Source organism: Syngnathoides biaculeatus, chromosome 2, assembly GCF_019802595.1.
Source record: "Syngnathoides biaculeatus isolate LvHL_M chromosome 2, ASM1980259v1, whole genome shotgun sequence".
Taxonomy (NCBI): Eukaryota; Metazoa; Chordata; class Actinopteri; order Syngnathiformes; family Syngnathidae; genus Syngnathoides; species Syngnathoides biaculeatus.
In genome coordinates this window covers 13569940-13588370 of record NC_084641.1, presented here as the reverse complement: position 1 = coordinate 13588370, position 18431 = coordinate 13569940, and the positions used below count along the sequence as shown (strand labels likewise).

The window sequence follows — 18431 nt, the reverse complement described above, 5'->3', positions numbered from 1 at the left end:
AAATGTTTTTGTCTATGTTAACATTGACAGCTAAGTTGCTCAACGTCCATGTTGGGTTGTCCCGGCAACGCCGAGCGCGGCGCTATTGAATTACCGCAAGTGGGCCCGCGATGTTTTTTCCTTGGGCACCCTGGTTGGTGCAACACATGAATTCACGACGTCAACGTCAAACCTTGAATATGCAAGGCTTTGTGGGAGTAGTAGTATTTGTTGCTGTTGAGAAAATAAAGCAAAACATGTATTTCTATGTTTCTGCACTTCCTCGTGGGTCTGTTATTGGGACACGAAAGCTCAGGCTGCATCCAGGAAGGAAGGCAGGTAGGCGATATAAATATTCCCACAATCTCAAGAGTACATAAATCACACATAGACTGACTGAATGTCAAAACCTTGCCATTGAGACAAAATGGAAAGCTAGACAGGGGACTGGTTCCCCTTGTTCGGGAAACATGCGAGATTAATTAAACCTATACAAATATATAAACTATTAAACATACAGTATTTCAGAAGTAAAACGTGTTTTTAATAATAATATTGGTGACAGAAAAAGTTAATTCAAGCGTGACATTAAATTTAATAAAAAGTGTGTAAGCCCTTGTACATGTTTATTTTGTTTTTATGTTGAAAATAGAGTACGTTCTTTCCACATTTTGATTTTTGATGCAGGCCAAGTTTGGTCTTATGAATTCAGCTCCAGCTGCAAGACAAAGGCGTGTTTCTGTCTGCAAAGAGTCAGGGGTACAGGCCACAGTTTGGGGTCACATTTATCCTTCTAAAAAATAAAAAATTCTACAAATGGGATCCATGACATTTAAAACGCATGTTTTGTGTTGTCAGGTGACTTTTGTGCCGATGTCTAAGTGAAAGGAGCTAATCGGTGATCATGGCTGCCCATGTGAGTCCTGGCATCAAGGTTTCAATTCTGTGTGAGGATGCAGACAAGTGGCTGGAGGCCGGGGAGCTGGTGCGGGCCACGTCCCTCTACATATCTGCCTTCAGTACTCACGCTGCAATGACTGTGACCCACATGCGCAAAAAGGAGATATCCCACCTCCAAGGAGTCATCTCGATTCTAGAAAGTTGGCTTGACAATCACCAGGAGATCCAGCTTGCTGACGGACTCTGTAAAGGTTTGGCAGCTGTCTTCCTGTCCACCCTCTGCCCTAATAATCTCTCGGCCACCATTTTCAAAATGGAGTCCCTCCTTCTCAGTGGCGGGCACGACAGCCAGGAGATTTTTGCTCGCTGTACTGCTCTGCTTGCGGGGAAACAAAAGGCCAAAGGAGATGGCATTTGTTGTGTGGCGCTGGAGATAACTCGTGCTTTGGCCTGCTTAATGTCGGGGGCCGACCGGGCAAAGGCTCTAAAACTTTACCTCAACTCATACAAGAGCAACAAATGTGAAACTGTCAAACTGGTCAAGAGCAGACAAGCTTCTCAAATACCCCAAATAGTAAAAGCCTTCACAGAGCAAATGCATCTCTGGTACCCCTCCTTGTTGCTGGACAGCAACTGTGACGTGTCCAAAAAGGGGAAAGAACAGCTGAATATTGAGACTGCTCCTCCACTGCTGGAGTTCTTGTTGGAGCTCTCACCAGGTGATGGACAAGTGCTGGAGCTACAAGCGGCACTTTTGTTTTTCACTGGCCATTTTGGCGACAGTGCAGATGTGTATTCTGCTATCTTGCAGATGGTCAAAGACGCACCTGAGAGGCGAGCGAGGATCTTCACCGGCCGAGCGGCCACGTACCTCATGGCGGGTGGGCGGGTCGCCGAGGCCTGTGTGGATCTGGGCCAAGCCTTCGAGGCACACCCAGCTTGTGCTCGAATTAGCTTCCAAAAGGTCTTCACTGATCTGGGTACGGGGGAAGCTGCTCGCAACCATCTTCGTCAGGAGATTGAAAAATGTCTGTCTGCTTTCCGGGAGGTGGTCCTCGTCCGAACGGACCTGAGGTCACGGGAGGGAGCGGAACTTCTGGACCCTGCCATCGCGCAATTGCGGACCCTTTGCCATTTGGAGTCTGACGGTGGAGGACAAGAACTGCGGCTGCGACTGGCCGAATGTCTTCTTCTCAGGGGGGCATACAAGGAAGCCCTCTCTATCTGTAGCCAGTTGGAAGCTGCCAAAGGTCAGCACAGCTTTCCAACCAGTGTTCAAGTTCTCTGTGGATATGCTCGACTTCTCACAAAAGACCACAAAGGGGCTCTAGAGGACTTCCAGGCTGTGATCGAGCACAACGCTCCCCACCCACCCAGTTGTGTGCGGGCACTTTGTGGTAGAGGGGTCGTGCGCATGACGTGGGGGTTCCACTACCTCACAGCACTTGACTATGTGACAGCCACCAGGTTGCACCCACTGGAAACGGCGTTGACCATTCGCTCTCTCGTGCCGTGGAACCTCCGGGGTCTGCTTTTGACTGTTTTACTGGAGCAGGGCCGGGTCATGCTCGAGGGGGCCGGAGGCCGCCACCGAGCCTCATGTGAAAACTCCCAGCAGGAGGGTCAGCTGCATGCTACATCGAAGCTGGACGAGTACAAAGCTGGGTAGAACTGATTTAAAGATACATTTCTCACGATGGCATACACTTTGTAGATAAGGAAAAGTACATTTACTTGTGCAAAAAAATATATTATTTGATAAACGTAGAAGCAATGATTCAACTCATTTACTTTGGTAAAAGTAAAACAAAAGCATAGACTGAAATGCAAAGTAGTTTTGAAAAAAATATATATATATACACAACCGGTTTTGATCACTTCAAATGGAAAAAGAAAAATTCCTTATTTTGCATCGCGCTCATACTGAAGGGAAAAAAATTCATTACGCTTGCAAGCTACGTCGGGTTGGCTCTGACCGAGCAGTTATGCTATCAAAACGACATGCTAGTAGTAAGACATTCATGGTACTAGTGTGCTAAATTGCATTACTAAAGACAACAAAGAGCATTCAAGAAGGTGAACCTTAATCTGGATATCAAGGATAATGAATAAATGCCGAAACCGCTTTCCATATTGCACCGCATCCCCACTGTGACATCAGGTCTCCTGCTGGTGTTCACTCCCTGGCCGTGTTGCTCATGGAGGTCCAAAAAGGCGCTGATGGGCCTGAGATCTTAGCAGCAGACGCCTTGTACCAGCTGGGACGAGTGGAGGAGGCCTATCGCTTGCTGTTGCTTTCCAAGGGGCCTACAAGTCGCCGGGCAGCCGTCCTAGCCCGACTCGCCCTGCTGCAGTTGCACAGGGGCTTCCTTTATGACACCAATGAGGTACAGAGGCTTGAAACCTGTTGTCTTTTCCCTTGACAATTTTTATTTCCTTTGATAATTTGTTGGTCAACATTGAATTTCATCTATCTGTGACTGGTGTCCCAGTCATTTGCCATTGGTGGGCAGCAGTTCAACATTGTCTTAATACATTAACGAAGCTTTCAATGCTGTTATGAGTTGGGGTCTGGTAATTGTTACAAATGATACAGTTGTTCTCATATGACGCCTATTAATGGCTAACTATTATTTGTTGTTGGCCTTACAGTTCTGAGGCCTGGGGTTCAAATCCTGGCCCCACCTGTGTGGAGTTTGCATGTTCTCTCCGTGCCCGGGTGGGTTTTCTCCAGGCGCTCCGGTTTCTTCCCACATTCCAAAAACATGCAACATTCATTGGACACTCTAAATTGCCCATTGATGAGATTGTGAGCACGACTGTTGTCTGTCTCCATGTGCCCTGCGATTGGCTAGCAACCAGTTAAAAGGTGTTCCTCCTCTCCTACCCAATGACAGCTGGGGTAGGCTCCAGCACTCCCGCGACAATTGTGAGGAGAAGCGGCTCAGAAATGGATGGATGGATGATGTTCTTTAAGCGGATTTGGTTCCTGCCAAAGCGAGCTTATTGATTAATCTGGATTGTTATATCCACTCATCTTTACAACGGTTACATTTTCTCATATTTTCCAGTGAAATAATTCAATTTTATTTTCCTTTCTTCCCCTCTTAAAGCTGCTAAAAAAGCTCATTCAGTGTGGAGACACCAGTTGCTTGCGCCCCCTGTTGGTGGTGGCAAAGCAGAAGGACCGAGCACTGCTGCAGGACCACTGCCACTCCGCCGCCAAACGCATCCTGGAGGGCACAACAGAGGATAGCGTCGTCAGGGAGGCTGTGGCGTACCTCTCCATTGCCATCATCATCGCCGGTAAAATGAATAAATAAAGACGTTCCGGTGTATGTTGGTAGTGTGAGAACAAAATGAGAAATAGTAACATTCCCAGGTGGCGATGCAACAGACTCCTTGTTGGAGAGAGGGCGGTGTTATGCTCTCCTCGGCCAAAAAAAGACAGCAATCTTTGACTTCAGTGCCATTCTCAAGGAACACCCCAAACATGTTCAAGCCCTCTGCGGAAGAGGCTTCACGTACCTCCTGCTCAACCGGCAAAAGGTACAACTCACACATGCAGTTATGAACAAGAGGGCACACGTCTTTTCGTTTCCATAATAACCTCTGACAGGACCATCAAACCAAGCTTGGATGCTTGGATGCATTCATCACTATTAGGTCCATTTCCACGACTCCCATTTATTTTTTTCTCCAAATGCCTCGGTTGATCTCAATGAATTAAAATGTAAAATATAAGTATTTTATGGATTTTAAAGAAATTTTGATTGTTTCTTTAAAATGTGATTTTCTATACGGTACATATTCGGGGTTAATATGACCTCACAGTTCTGAGGTTTGTTTTTCGAATTTGGGCAACAGTTTATCTTCCTGTGCTTGTGTGGGTTTTGTCCAGGTAATCTGGGTTCCTCCCCCATTCCATGAAGACTAATTTTCCATAAATAGGAATGTGAATGGCACATGCCTAAACTAAATAAGGAAAATTAGTATACTTGCGGATTGACTCCAGTTTCTCAAGACATATATACATATGCAAAAACGTATACTATACATGTAGACATACACACGTATATTATGCATATAGTGCCATATCTGACTTTCGCTTTTTTACGCTATACAGATTCATTTTGCCCCGTAAAATGTTGATTCCGTCCCAGCAAAATAAGCTTCAGCCTTTCTTCCTCCTGCAGGAATGCACGCACGACATCCTGGCGGCACTGCAGATAAACGCCGATGAGGTCACCAAAGACCTCGTGTCGCTCAAGGACAGGGCACGCAAACTGGTCTGCGATTGGCTGCATCATTTCTGCAGGAGCAGCCTGTCAGATGTCCTGGTCGCCAATGCCGTCCCCTGCCACGAGGAGCAGCTCAGGGAGGCTTCCGTAATCTGTGCTGCTCTGATAAGGACTAAGTGTGCAGCCGCCAGATGGCATCTTCTCTGTGTTGACTTACTTTTAGCCAAAGGTGTGACTCAGCCAATCTTTGCCTACTGAATACACAGCATGGTTTTCCTTGAAATGTTCTACCCAAGTTTTTTTTACCTGATATTTTTGCTCTTATGGTCCATCTGGTTAGGTGAAGCGGAGGCGGCAGGTGCCCACTTGAGTCAGGTCTTTGGCCAGGATCCAAAAAATGCTGCGGCCCGGGCCAGGGCAGGTGTGATCGACGCTTGGCACCACAACTATCGCAGTGCAGCTCGCAAGCTCTGCAAGCTCGCCGAAAAAGAGTCGGCATGTCTGGAACTGTTGTTGAATCTGATCCCACTCAATCAGAGGAAACTGGTGGCAAAGGTGTGCAACTTATATTCATCCATTAGCAGTGAATTACTTGTATGATTTTTGACAGCACTGTCAATTTGTCCAAACCAAGGAATTTGAGATTTAAAAAGATTAAAAAAAAAAAAAAAAGACTCAAAAGACAATTCTCTGGGTCATAACGTTAAACTGATGTTCCTTGTTGGGAAGTGGAAGTCCATTTCTGTCCCTTTAAGGTACAATATACACTTAAGTAAATTGCATATGGAGAATTTTTAGACTCCAAGTAGGACTCGGACTTCTGAGTCCAGTCAGAAAATTCTCATTCGATTGCACACACATTCGATTTCTAATTCGAGTCACCGCCCATTTGTGAACATGCATTCCAAACTCCAAGGGAACTGATGGGTAGTATGGATTGTAGTTTTTCTCGTGATGGCAGCACTTCATCACCGAGCTGCTGAATTACACACATCACGGAATGGATCTAAGCATGTGGCGCATGCAGCGGACACATCATCAGACACAAATACCCCCAATGCATCCGCAGCATCACCGAGCAGTTTATTTAGCAGGGGTTACCAACACGGTGCCTGCGGGCGCATGGTTGCCCGCAAGGACTGCTTAGGGTGCACGCGAAGCATGTTCTAATAATAGCACAGGACACAAATTCTTTTCATTATTATTATTTGTGCTTTAAATTTTGAACCTGACTTGCTTACATTCATCCATTCATTTTCTTTGCCGCTTATCCTCACGAGGGTCGCGGGGAGTGCTGGAGCCTATCCTAGCTGTCACCGGACAGGAGGCGGGGTCCACCCTGAACAGGTTGCCAGCTAATCGCAGGGCACATTGAGACAAACAGTTGTGTGTTGGGGACGTGGGAGGAAACCAGACTACCCGGAGGAAACCCACGCAAGCACGGGGAGAACATGCAAACTCCACACAGGCAGGTCCGGGATTGAACCCGGGACCTCAGAACTGTGAGGGCAACGTTTTAACAGCTGAGCCATCCTGCCGCCTGCTTACATTAATGACGTTTTTAAAAATAATGTTGGATAATATCAAGTATTTATATATTTGTAAAGTATAAGGGGCTTTGTTATTTTGGAAGTTTGCCGCAAGCAGGTCATAAAATCGGTGCCCACGAAGCAGTCCTCAGCCTCAAAAAGGTTGGTAACACCTGAGCTACTGTGGGCAAAAAACAATGTTTGACATTTGACGATCAAATAAAAGGGGTTCTACAAAACATTATCATTAAATTTCAGTGAAGATATGGAAAAGGTTGGGGACCACCCTATTCCAATAATTAGAAACATATTATTATTCATTCTCCCTAAAAAAAAAAAAAAGGAAGAAACTTTCCAACAGGCACAAATGTGGCAGTTAATATTCCGTTTGACCTTGTCGGAGGTCAACTGCTCTGCTGTGCCGAACACACACACACACACACACACCACACACACACACACACACACACACACATACACACACAAATACAATTATAAAAGGAATAGTGTATCTAAAAAAATATTGCAGGAATTTTTGGAAATACTCTCACATCCATGTAACATATTTTTCAGGAACCTCCCTCCTTATTTTAGTTCCAAACCACTTTTGCATGTGTCAGAAAAGTGTGGCGAAGTCGTAAATGAGTGTGAGTGCTCGACTGGCCTGCCAGCAGTCCAGACTTGTCTCCCACTGAAAATGTGTGGCACATTAGCATGTGCAAAATATGACAACAGAAAACCCAGACTGTTGAGCAGGTGAAGTTGGATAGCAAGCAAAAACAGGAAAGAATTCCACCTACAAAACTTCAACAATTTGTGTCCTCAGTTCCCAAACGTGGCAGAGTGGTGGACGCCGGTTGCCGCCCGCATGAGTTCCAAGAAGCCTTTTCTATTCTCCTTGCTGTCAGTGAAGAGAAGGAAAGTGCATCCGTGACTGTGGCTCTCCTTTCCCACATGCATATAAGCCTAGGGAAGAAAAAAAAAAATCACCACATTTCAGCATTACAGAAGAAATGCCCAGGATATGCCGAGAATTTTCACGATAGATGAGTAGTACATTCCACACAGCAGTCTGTGATGTACTGCAGTCGCAACATGTGAAACGTAACACAGCAGAGGAAGACTGTAATAGCTACTGTTCAGAGAGTGTCAGTCAAAACGCAGCTTTATTTTATTTTATTTATTGATTGCAAGTGGTCATGATGGCGTGTTTTACAGTATCTTATTCCTACGCAGGCAGCAGCACAGGAGGCCAGCAGCACGTCTTCAGATGGGAGCTGGGATCAGGCCCTCCCTCTTTTGACTGTGGCCGTACGAGCGGCAGACAAACACAGACTCCAGTATCTTCGCCAGCGGGCAGCTTGCCTCGCCCGACTTGGCTTCCATGAGCGGAGCGTCGCCGACCTTGATCGAGTCATTCAGAAACACGGCTGTTCTGACGCCAGCTGCTCTGACAATCCCCAAGTCTGGGCAGAAGACCTGTGTTTTCGCGGACGCAGCCTGGTGCTGTGTTCCAGGGAAGGACCTGCTCTTGAGGACTACAGCAGGGCCCTTGAGCTCCACAGGGAGAGGACTATCCGATGTGTGGACGAAGGTCTGGGGAGGCTACGTCTGGCTGAGTGCTTTTTGAGGGGCGCACTGCACCAGTATGGCGAACAGCAGCTGAACAAAGCTTGGGCCTTGATTGAATGCGGCCTTATCGTGGACGGCGACAATGCCGCACTGCGCCGACTAAAGGCAAAGGTCAAACGACAAGTGGCCGGCCCCTGTAATATCAACTAGTAAGTCCACAAAACCACACCCTGGACTGGTTGCCAGCCAATCGCTGGGCACACATAAACAAACCACTCTTACATTCACACACATGGGCAATTTCGAGTCTTCAAACAACTTACCATGCATGTTTTTCGGATGTGGGAGGAAGCAAGAGTACCCGGCAAAAATCTGCGCAGGCAGGGTGATGAAATGTAAACACCACACAGATGGGGATGGGATTTGAACACCGGTCCTAAGAACAGAAGATGTGCTCAGTAGTCCACTTCAAAAGTATCAATGTGGATAAATCACTTTCTTGGGAGGGGGTAAAGATGGCCATGTTTAGCATGAATGACTCAGTGATTCCCTTCCCCCAGGCCATTGTCATATTGAACATAATGTGAAAATGATTATGTTCGTGTTAGCTGTTTCTTAGCAAGAATTGAACTGATTAGTCATTGAAAAAACAAAATACAGATGCTCCACAGTCAGAAAAGTCACTAAATATAGCGACCAAATCACTAAGTTGGTAAGGCTGACTGCTTTTGTAAACCAGCACAACACCTGGCAATAATAATTACATCTAATTCAATTCAACTAAACTTCTGTATTTTCCCTTTATTTTGAACAGAAGTAATTGATACTTAATTTCAAAAGAAAATAGCCTCCATGGTAGTTATCTGTATGTTTAATTGGTGTTAGAAGTGAGAGGGAGTCCGTGGAAAAATGTAACAAGTGGATCCCAAAACCTTGGAGAGGAAATCAGAGCCCATTTAAAGTTTCCAAGAGCGTTCTCGTGTTTTAGAGTCCACACAGTCCTTGTACCCTTGCCATCTTATCACCCGTTTGGAAGAAGTGGTCGCTCGAGTCGCTAATGCAATTGTTCTTTGCAACGAACCAATGCAAAAACTCAATTATCCAAACGAATGACATCTTATATGTGTAACATTGATATTTTGTTCAACTTTTGTTGCTTCGAGACGGTACGCACCAAGACGATAATGATTTCAAACTGTTGCTGTCTGTCGAACAGCTCAAGAAGGCATTTCTGGGCACATGCACATACAAATTCATTACCGCATTGAATTAATTATTTCTATCAAGTCTTACGTCTTGACAACTGCAAAGAATTCAAGACCAGTCTCAAGTTTGTACGTACATTCTCACTTTATTTCATTTAGAAATTTAAAATGAATACTGGCTAAGCAAACCAAATAGTGTGTTCCCAGACTTACTATTGGCGACTACGGATGGCTATTTCCCACAAACGCGCCTAAAATGTTTCTATTTTAACACAAAATACACTATTCAGAGTTTCAAAGTTAATTATGTATTTGGCGTTCAACTGTAATTTATTATGTTTCCAGTACATTTTCCTCCTTTATTTCATGTGCCTGCGAAAGTGCCTTAGAAAAGAAAATAACTGCAAGACTGTTAGAGGTTATTAGAGAGATTCCAGGTCTACATTTTTTAATGAACCAAGGGCATGCATCAGCTTGACACCTTGATGTCAGTTTGTGGACTGATTTGGTTGTAGAAGTGGAAGCCAAATAGAAAAGTTCCATCATACAACACGAAGGAAGTCACACAACTTTGTTTAATTCAAACCAACACATCTAGATAAGAAAGTGCCCAATGTGCAGGATTTATGCTTTTAAACTAGGAGAGGCATAATTCCCATCATATCCACATCTGCAAACTGCAAGCTGTCATTCATGAAACATGAATAAACTATACAATCCTAAATCGTGATATGTAAGAGGCTGACACTTATAATCCTCAAGTCAATAGAAAGCAAAAATGAATTAAAAGTAAATATGAAATGACTGCTTATGTTGCTGGTAAGATTCCGTGTCCTCTATGCAGACACAGTGATGTATTGGGGCTCCATGTTTCCAAAGTAGGACTTCTCCCATTCACTCATGAGGTTAAAGTGCAGCGGGCGGTCGCAGAAAGTGCACGAAGCTGCCGTGGGGTTGGTAAGCTTGAGCCCCACCTCCTGCCAAACGTCCAGCAGTTTCTCTGTGAATGTGACATTTGCGTTAATATGTGTTTGACATTGTGTTGGGCTGTGAGAGGAAACAAAATTATTTATACAGTGCAGATTCATAACACAAAGTTATCACAAGGCACTTTACACAATGAGGAAGTCAAGAACGGCACTTCTCATGCATGAAAGAAACCCAACTGAAGCCTGGCAACTGAATCAAGGAAGGAACATTGAACAGAACCCAGAATCTCTGGGGCGTCCCTCTGTCTCAGATGGTTAGGGTTAAGATGGAGAGACAGAGTAGAGAAACACAGGGTCGATCGAAGAGTGGTTGAGCGATTGGGGAGGGACCACAGAACGATGGGCACAACCACCGCCATGCCATGTCAACAAAACTCATCGTTCCAAGAAGACAGCGACAAAGACGGAAACGGCAGTACTCACCAACAAAGTACTCCATCATGGCAGGCTGATGGTGAGGAGACGGAGCCAGGCGCAGCAGCTCCTCTCCACGAGGCACCGTGGGGTAGTTGATGGCCTGCACGTAGATGTTGTGTCTCTCTAGCAGGATGTCGCACACCTTGGTGTTCAGCTCTGCGTCGCCCACCTGCAGACGGGAATAACGTCAACAACAACTGGCCGGGCAGTTCATTAGGTATGCCGGCGCACGATGTGATTATGTGGGGGTGAATTGTTGTCCGCCGTGCAAATTGGCAGCCGTAGATGGCGATTAAGATGTGGCCCACCAGACATCTAGAATTCTTATTCCATTGGGGAAATAAGTGAATGATCCACCCCTCCCCCCAAAAAAGATTCTACTGCGACTTGTTTTCTTCATCCAATAATGTACAATTGTGGGAACACTGTACGAATACAGTAATAATACCCTAAATACACTGTTACTCTAGAGTTTTCATGTTTTTCGTTTTTATTATATACAATGTATTTGTTTTCCTGATGACTTTTTAAATTTACTCCTTACATTTGAAAACAGACATTTACATTTGTCTTTTTTATTTTTTCCAAAATGGACTCACCTGCTGCGGATGATGATGACACGGCGTAAAGAAAAAGGTAAATAGGCAAAGGTAATTTGTTTTTGACAGCAGTGAAACGTACGTACACCCTGAAGTGGTCGCCGGCCAATCACAGAGCTGATGGAAACAGACAACCACCCGCACTCACATTCAGACCTCCGAGCAATTTCAAGTTTTCAATTAACCTACCATACATGTTTTTGCGATGTGGGAGGAAACCGGAGTACATGTCCCCGAGAAAACCCCATGCAACGATTTTTCAATTTGTTGGCAAACCTCCGTACCCGTATGGGGATGATGTGGCTTGGACAGTGGACAACAGGTAGGCCCTTGTCCATCAGCAGCTGTCTCATGTGTTTGACGTTCCTCTGGTGGGCTCTGCGTAGGGACTGACCCTCGGGGCCCTGGAGGATCCGCACGGATTCCAGGGCTCCGGCCAGGACCATGGGTGGCAGGGCGGTGGTGAAGATGAAGCCGGCTGCAAATGATCGCACTGTGTCCACCAGGGCGGCGCTGCTGGCAATGTAGCCTCCCACACAGCCGTAGGCTTTGCCTGGAGAAGCAGATTGTTTATGGGGTCGGGAAACACGGTTTTCTTAAAATACAGTATTTCCATTTCAATGAAACAACTATTTTCGATTTCAGAGGGCCTTGTTCTGCAGGTTACGCCGTTCCTTCATTTATTGTGCGAGAAATAGCATTGTGTTGTGAAAAGACTTGAATGCTCTTTTTTTTTTAAATGAATAATTCAAAGGTGCTTGTTCATTTTTCTATTCATTTACCGAGTTATTTAAAATAATAGAATAGCATGCATTAGTAAAGTAAACAAATTTAAATACGCTTAACATGCATTTTAATCTATACTGTAATGAGAAATTGTGTAATGAAATATCAGTAATTAAATAAAACTGATAATCACCCTTTTTCAATTAAAATGAACTGGTTTATGTATTTTACAAACACATTTCAACTATTTTTATTTTGACCTCATCTAAGAATGACCTGGCGCAGCTATCTGTTTAAAATTCTAATGTTGCTGTTGAGCACAGACGTTTTCTCTAAACCTTTGATTTAAAATAGCAGCATAAAATGTTTATTTTGGAACAAAAAGACCCAATCTCTGTATGATTTCAGGCGCGCATCTTCAAGGTTCTTGCCAAAAAAAACCTTCCGTCTGTGTTTTGACTCCTCACTACATTAGGATGCTGTGAAGTTGAACCACAGGTATATGTTATTGGAACTACTGTTATGATGGCACGTTACGCGACTGTTATGTTATGCAACCCTGCATTGTTTTAAAGGCTAAATGTCGGCTCGCTTGTACGCTTTTAGTGAAAAGTTTGAATTTGCCATAAAAGTCAACAACCTCTGATGTTATTTTATCAGCGGAGCCGCAGCACGAGTCAGCTGGCCCCGCGCTGATAACCCTCTGATTCCTGCAATGAGAGTGCCTCCCGTCCAGGCCTTCGTGAGTGAGTTATCATAGCGATGTTGGCATTATGACAGTGACAGTTAGACTGTGTGGGTGTGAGTGGGACTTTCGCCAGAAGGAGAGTGTGGCCAGTGGTAATAAATCCAAATATCGTAGTGAATTAAAAAAGAAGGGATTTCTACATCAGACGCTCACCTAAAGTCCCAGACACGATATCAATCTTGTGCATTACATTGTCCTGCTCCCCGACTCCAGCTCCGTGGGCCCCGTACAGGCCGACGGCATGAACCTCATCAACAAAGGTCAGCGCTCCGTAACGGTGAGACACATCGCACAGCTCCTCTAAGGGACAAATGCCACCTGAAAATGAATACATCGGAAAAATAAATGACTCGAGCGCCCAAGTTGACACGATGAAGAGCTTTTTTAGATGCATAGGTCATTGTTAAAAAATGAAAAGCAGAGGGTTTTATATGATTAGGAAAAAAGTAGAAAAGTATCCATTTCAATCCATTTATTTGCCTTTTACAGAAACAATAAATGTGTAGCAGAAATGAGAATTTCCTCCCAGAAAAAACAATGATGGATGAGAAAAGACTCTCAAAGTGCATCAACACTAAAAACTCCCAAATCTGGATATTTGACCAAAAGTACCATTACAAAAGTCAAATTGTGTTCCTTTACGGGGTTGGGGGGGACACCCGTTGCGGAAATGTAAAACAAAAAACAGCAGGACAAGATGAGAGAAGACAGAAAAGTGCAGAGCAGGACTGGATGTGGGAAATGAGCAAGGCAGTGGTACTGATGAGCGGTGCCGTGGGATTCTTTTATAGTGACTCAACAGCTATGAGTTGGTATCTTCATATAAAATGTTATTATTGGTAGTTCCAGCACAAGCATTTAAAACCACTTGTGTCTCTATGGAACCTATTAGTAAATGAAAACTATCATGCATGTTAGTCATAGTGTAGGGAGTTCTTGAGTCGACACACAGAGGACGGGTGGTCCCCCTCTCCGTGCAGACCGCCACCCCCCACGTAGGGTGTCCCAGCACTCTCACCACCGTGGGCGCCTTAGCCTACGACAGAGCCCTATGCAGAAACCAGCTGCCACCCGAAAAGGTCACAAACGGCCAAAAGTGAGCCCAAGTTAAGCACCCAATGCGAGCAATGACTGGCGAGGGCATCGGGAGGGGAGAGGAAGGCGGGGACCCATTACGAGTTTGGAAATTTTATGAGTGCAAACATGAATATTTGATACATCCTTGCCAAATAGAATTTTCTCAAATATTGCTCATAATCTTGGGGAAGTTATCTGTAAAATCTAATTGCAAATACATTAAAGTGTGGGAGTGGCATCTGACTAAAATTTCAAGTTCAATAGAACATGGCGCAATCCTCACCATCCATTGAATGCACCGTCTCAAACGCCACTATTTTAGGCGTCTTCGGGTCCGAGCGCCGCAGAAGCTCCTCCAGGTGTCGACTGTCGTTGTGGCGAAAGATGAAACGTTTGGATCCGCTGTTCCTGATGCCCTGAATCATTGAGGCGTGGTTCCCAGCATCAGAGTAGATCTCACACCCTGTGGGTGTAACAGTCATCACACGCCGTTAATCGCTCACCTCCTCATCAGTTCATTTGTCCAGCCATTCATTTTCAACTGCTTGTCCCATTCAGTATCACAGGGGAGCTGGAGCCGATCCCAGGTGACTTTGGGTGAGAGGCCCAACTACACCCTGGAGTGCTCACAGTCAGTCAGTCCGTCAGTCACAGGGCACAAAAAGACAACCAACCATTCCCACCTCAGCGAAAATTCTTCAAAAAACTTGGACATGGTACACATAATCCCCTGGGGAGAGTTTCAAGCCCGAACCCTATTGACTGTGAGGCAGACGTGTGGCCAAATCATCCACCACAGATCCCTTTGATCACGCTTTTGATTATACATATGTATTTTTGACGCTTTCTAAGAAATTGTTAGGGGAAGGCCATTTGAACAAGACAAGCTGTGGTAGTTAGATGTCGAAGAACTTCCCATCAAACACTTTTGGGTTAAACAACAGGGGAGATCATACAGTAAGCAAAGTTTCCCACATAGAGCCCGGAAGCTCTCAGAAAGTTTTCCAGCAGGAAAGTGCGACAGAAAATGCATGGATGGATTGAATTTATCAAGGATTGCAAAGGAAATGTTTCGGGGTTTTACCTGGCAGCATTCTGGCCAAAGTGAAGAGGGTGGAATCGTTTGCCACGAAGCAGGAAGAGAAGACCAGTGCGGCATCCTTCTGGTGGAGCTGGGCCAGCTCCTTCTCCAGAGACGCGTGAAAGTTGCTGGTACCTGAGATGTTCCTGGTTCCTCCTGCTCCTGCGCCGTGTCTGCACAAGGCCTCACTGAGGAGCAAAATAAGATAGCACATAACACATAATGACGGATTTCCAAGATACACAAGTGGATATGTCACGGAAGAAAAGCTTCCACACAGCGGGCCGCGATTCGTAAAATCCCTATACAGGGAGAGGACGACATAAATAACAGGAGACGTAGACTGAGCACCAAATGCACACGTACAACTTCATTTTACCTGATTGCACTGAGGACCCGGGGGTGCCGACTCATCCCCAGGTAGTCGTTGCTGCACCACACCGACACTTGGGACCCTTCGCGCTCCGACAAAGAGTAATCCTCAGCAAAAGGAAACGTGCCAGCGCTCCGATTGACAGTCTTAAAGACTCTGTAGGTGTGGTCCCTCTTTTTCTCAGCGATCTTCTCGGAGAAGAAGTAGTCGTAATCATAACTGGGTCCAACTACGTAGACATGATCAATTGTAAGAAATTAGAATACAGAAATATGCCAACTATGAAACAGATATCTGCCAAGACCAAACAAAGCCAAACACGTTTCGTAAAGCTGAACTCCAGTCCTACGTGGTGGTAGTGTGCGTTACAAAGTGCATCCCAACAATGTTTTTTTCATCTTGGTGTCATATCTTAGATCTGGTGGGTCACTGTGCTCACTTGGCGTTAATGCAAGTGGACAGTAACAGTGGTAAATTAGTTAATTCCATCATCGGCAGTCGAATTTGAGCCTCAAAATTGTAATTATATTGGGCATAAAGCATGTTTAAATGATAATATATGCTAAATGCTTGAAGAACTAACATACTGTATTGCATGTGCTGCTGATACTGTATATGATGATGGATGATTGCTTGTATGAGTCTATGCAGCTGTCCCTTACTCCAAGACAAATTTCTCCTAAGGGAGACGAATAAAGAAAAACCTTCGACTTTGAGTGGTCAAAAGAAATAACTTTGTGAACCAAATCTTAGCTGGTGGAGTTAATGTTGCAGTACCGTATCGCTATAGACACCTATGACACTTGCCCATCTAACACCATTACAAGTGAACTGTTGCAATGTAAAGTACCAACAAATTCCACGACGCATTCTCTGATTAGGACCTTATAGATGCTTTTGCTTGGTACCACATAAATAATGTTCCCACCATAACCTGAGTCACAGTAGCATTCTGACAGCGTACACACCCATGTTGTCTTTGAGGAGGTGCGTGACAGTGTTTTCTTGAGGTAATTTGGGGAAAACAGACTCCTTTAACTCCTTCAACAGAGAAATCATCACACCTGTCAAAGCGGCATGCAGGTTTGTCACTTCATTATGATCACTTCAAATTATTTTTCAAACATGTGCTGATGCTTTTTTGCTGCTTCCTACCCTCTCGGACATCCTCCTGCATTTCAGGGCTGGCTCGGACCATCCCAATGCGAGAGGTGACGAAAGGGCACGTCTTGGACGTCGCCGTCTCCACCACCTGAGGAGCCGTTTGAGCGAACATCCTCCGTTGTTCCGCCATGGGGAACTGGCGACAGTCGGTACTGGCGGGGCAGGTGATCAGATTCGCCTCCGTCGAGGCCGACCCGTAGATGCTGATCTGACGTGCAATGATGGGACATTGATTGGCCAAAGACACCAATGGACTTGATCTCATCCAAGCTGGTTTTGTGGCAGACTTGAAGAAAGGGCAGTGGTGAAGGAAGGCAGCCATGTTGAGGCAGTTCTTCCTGCTCTGAGGGAAATAAGTAAATAAATAAATAAATATTTTTCCTTATTCAGTGTTAAAAATCAACCCAGTGTCAGCAATACATATGGACATTGCTGTAAAGTTTTAGATTTTTTTTTCCCCACTGATGATGAATTGCATAACTAACAAAGAGGAGGAACTTTTCAGTCAAACGTTTTGATGCCGATATTTTACATATGACATTTTGAGAACTGAAGGTGCCTCCTTTAGGGTGCGGCTTATCTTTTAAACGCAGCCGCTTTGGTGCTGGGAGATACGCGTCATTAGATGAGGCTCCTATCAAATAATACCACCATTAGCTTTTTATCCATAACTGTGTCTGATACAAATGCAATTTTCAGTATCTGAGAGGTATTCTAACAATGCGTGTATTATCGTGGGTGTAGAATTGCACTGCATGAAATGGAGGGCTTTCGCTAATATTTTGCCATTTCGTGGATCTAATTTAGCTAACCAAAATATTAACAAATAAAATTAATAGATGATTAACAATATCTTCAGTGGAAGCTTTCATGCAGCTCGTGCATTAGTTCAAGTATGGATGCAATTGCAGACTGTGTTCAGCTGCTATATAGACTTTTTTTTTAACTGGCCTGCCTGTCGTCGAAAGATAAGGTAATTCTTGGGATCTGAGGCTGTCTCTTGTGGTGAGATGTCCATCTTGATATTGGATTTTCAAAGAAGTGCCTTTACAGCAAAAGCGGGACAAAATTCATTTGTACTGTGTCAATTTCAGCAAAGGCTGAATCAATAGTAATTTATTAGCCCGTAATTGCTGTCACCCGTGAAATGTCAAAAGAACAGACAATTACTTTTTAATAAACTTTTTTTTAATTCAATTAAAGAAGAAACAAGTATATACGGTAAGGCCACTATTGATCAATGTTCACATTACTAGCATTTATAAACCCCTCCACTGCCAAATTAAAATCAGAATAAAAGAATCCGTAATACTATTTTTACCCTCCTGTTGTGTTTGTTTCCTCAGTACACCAAATATAGTCATAAATATTTGACCATCACAAAATGTGACATTTCTACCCTCCTTTAACAAATTGTGTCCTCCTTGAGCCACTTGTGTAACAATATATGGGTTAGGCCCCAATAAATCTAAAATGAAGTAAAACACACACAAACATACACAAGGACAGGTTTTTGGGACGAGTGAGAATTTTTAAAATATGTCATGACCCGCGGGATAACAGGAGGGTGAAAGGTGATCATCATAAAAACAACCACAAAACTAAATGTTATCATTAGTTAAAACTCACCTGTTGACCTGCACTGAGGACGAACTTGAAAAGAGCAAGTAGGCAAATGGCTAAAAGTGTCCACACATGTTTTGGTGCATTCACCAATCACCTCTGCCCCCACCCACCCTACTTGTCATTGTGTGAAGGATGGCCTCTTCTGATGATGACATCCCATAGTAGCAATACATCACTCGTTCACAGGCTGTAAATAGTGTATCAT

The 18431-nt window shown here is 44.5% G+C and overlaps 2 protein-coding genes across 4 annotated transcripts; one reads left to right on the top strand and one right to left on the bottom strand.

Moving 5' to 3' along the window:
• Positions 1–215: 215 nt before the first annotated feature.
• ttc34 (tetratricopeptide repeat domain 34) lies at positions 216–8538 on the top strand. The gene is made up of 9 exons (XM_061834663.1): positions 216–318; positions 667–738; positions 838–2544; positions 3041–3266; positions 3993–4185; positions 4262–4428; positions 5076–5349; positions 5461–5675; positions 7886–8538. The coding sequence occupies exons 3-9, from the start codon at positions 884–886 to the stop codon at positions 8429–8431; spliced, it is 3282 nt and encodes a 1093-aa protein (XP_061690647.1). The 5' UTR covers positions 216–318; positions 667–738; positions 838–883; the 3' UTR covers positions 8432–8538.
• alas2 (aminolevulinate, delta-, synthase 2) lies at positions 3978–18334 on the bottom strand. 3 transcript variants are annotated; one of them, XM_061834682.1, is made up of 12 exons: positions 18230–18334; positions 16592–16943; positions 16405–16500; positions 15443–15665; positions 15067–15251; positions 14266–14445; positions 13059–13223; positions 11716–11984; positions 10839–11001; positions 8545–10426; positions 7450–7615; positions 3978–4112 (listed from the first exon to the last, which is right to left on the bottom strand). In XM_061834682.1, the coding sequence occupies exons 2-10, from the start codon at positions 16920–16922 to the stop codon at positions 10263–10265; spliced, it is 1776 nt and encodes a 591-aa protein (XP_061690666.1). In that variant the 5' UTR covers positions 16923–16943; positions 18230–18334; the 3' UTR covers positions 3978–4112; positions 7450–7615; positions 8545–10262. The 3 variants fall into 3 exon arrangements, with proteins under 3 accessions (XP_061690666.1, XP_061690675.1, XP_061690659.1); XM_061834691.1 differs by lacking the exon at positions 3978–4112 and having other exon boundaries at positions 7142–7615; positions 8545–8657; positions 9396–10426; XM_061834675.1 differs by lacking the exon at positions 3978–4112 and having other exon boundaries at positions 7142–7615.
• Between the last annotated feature and the right edge of the window lie 97 nt (positions 18335–18431).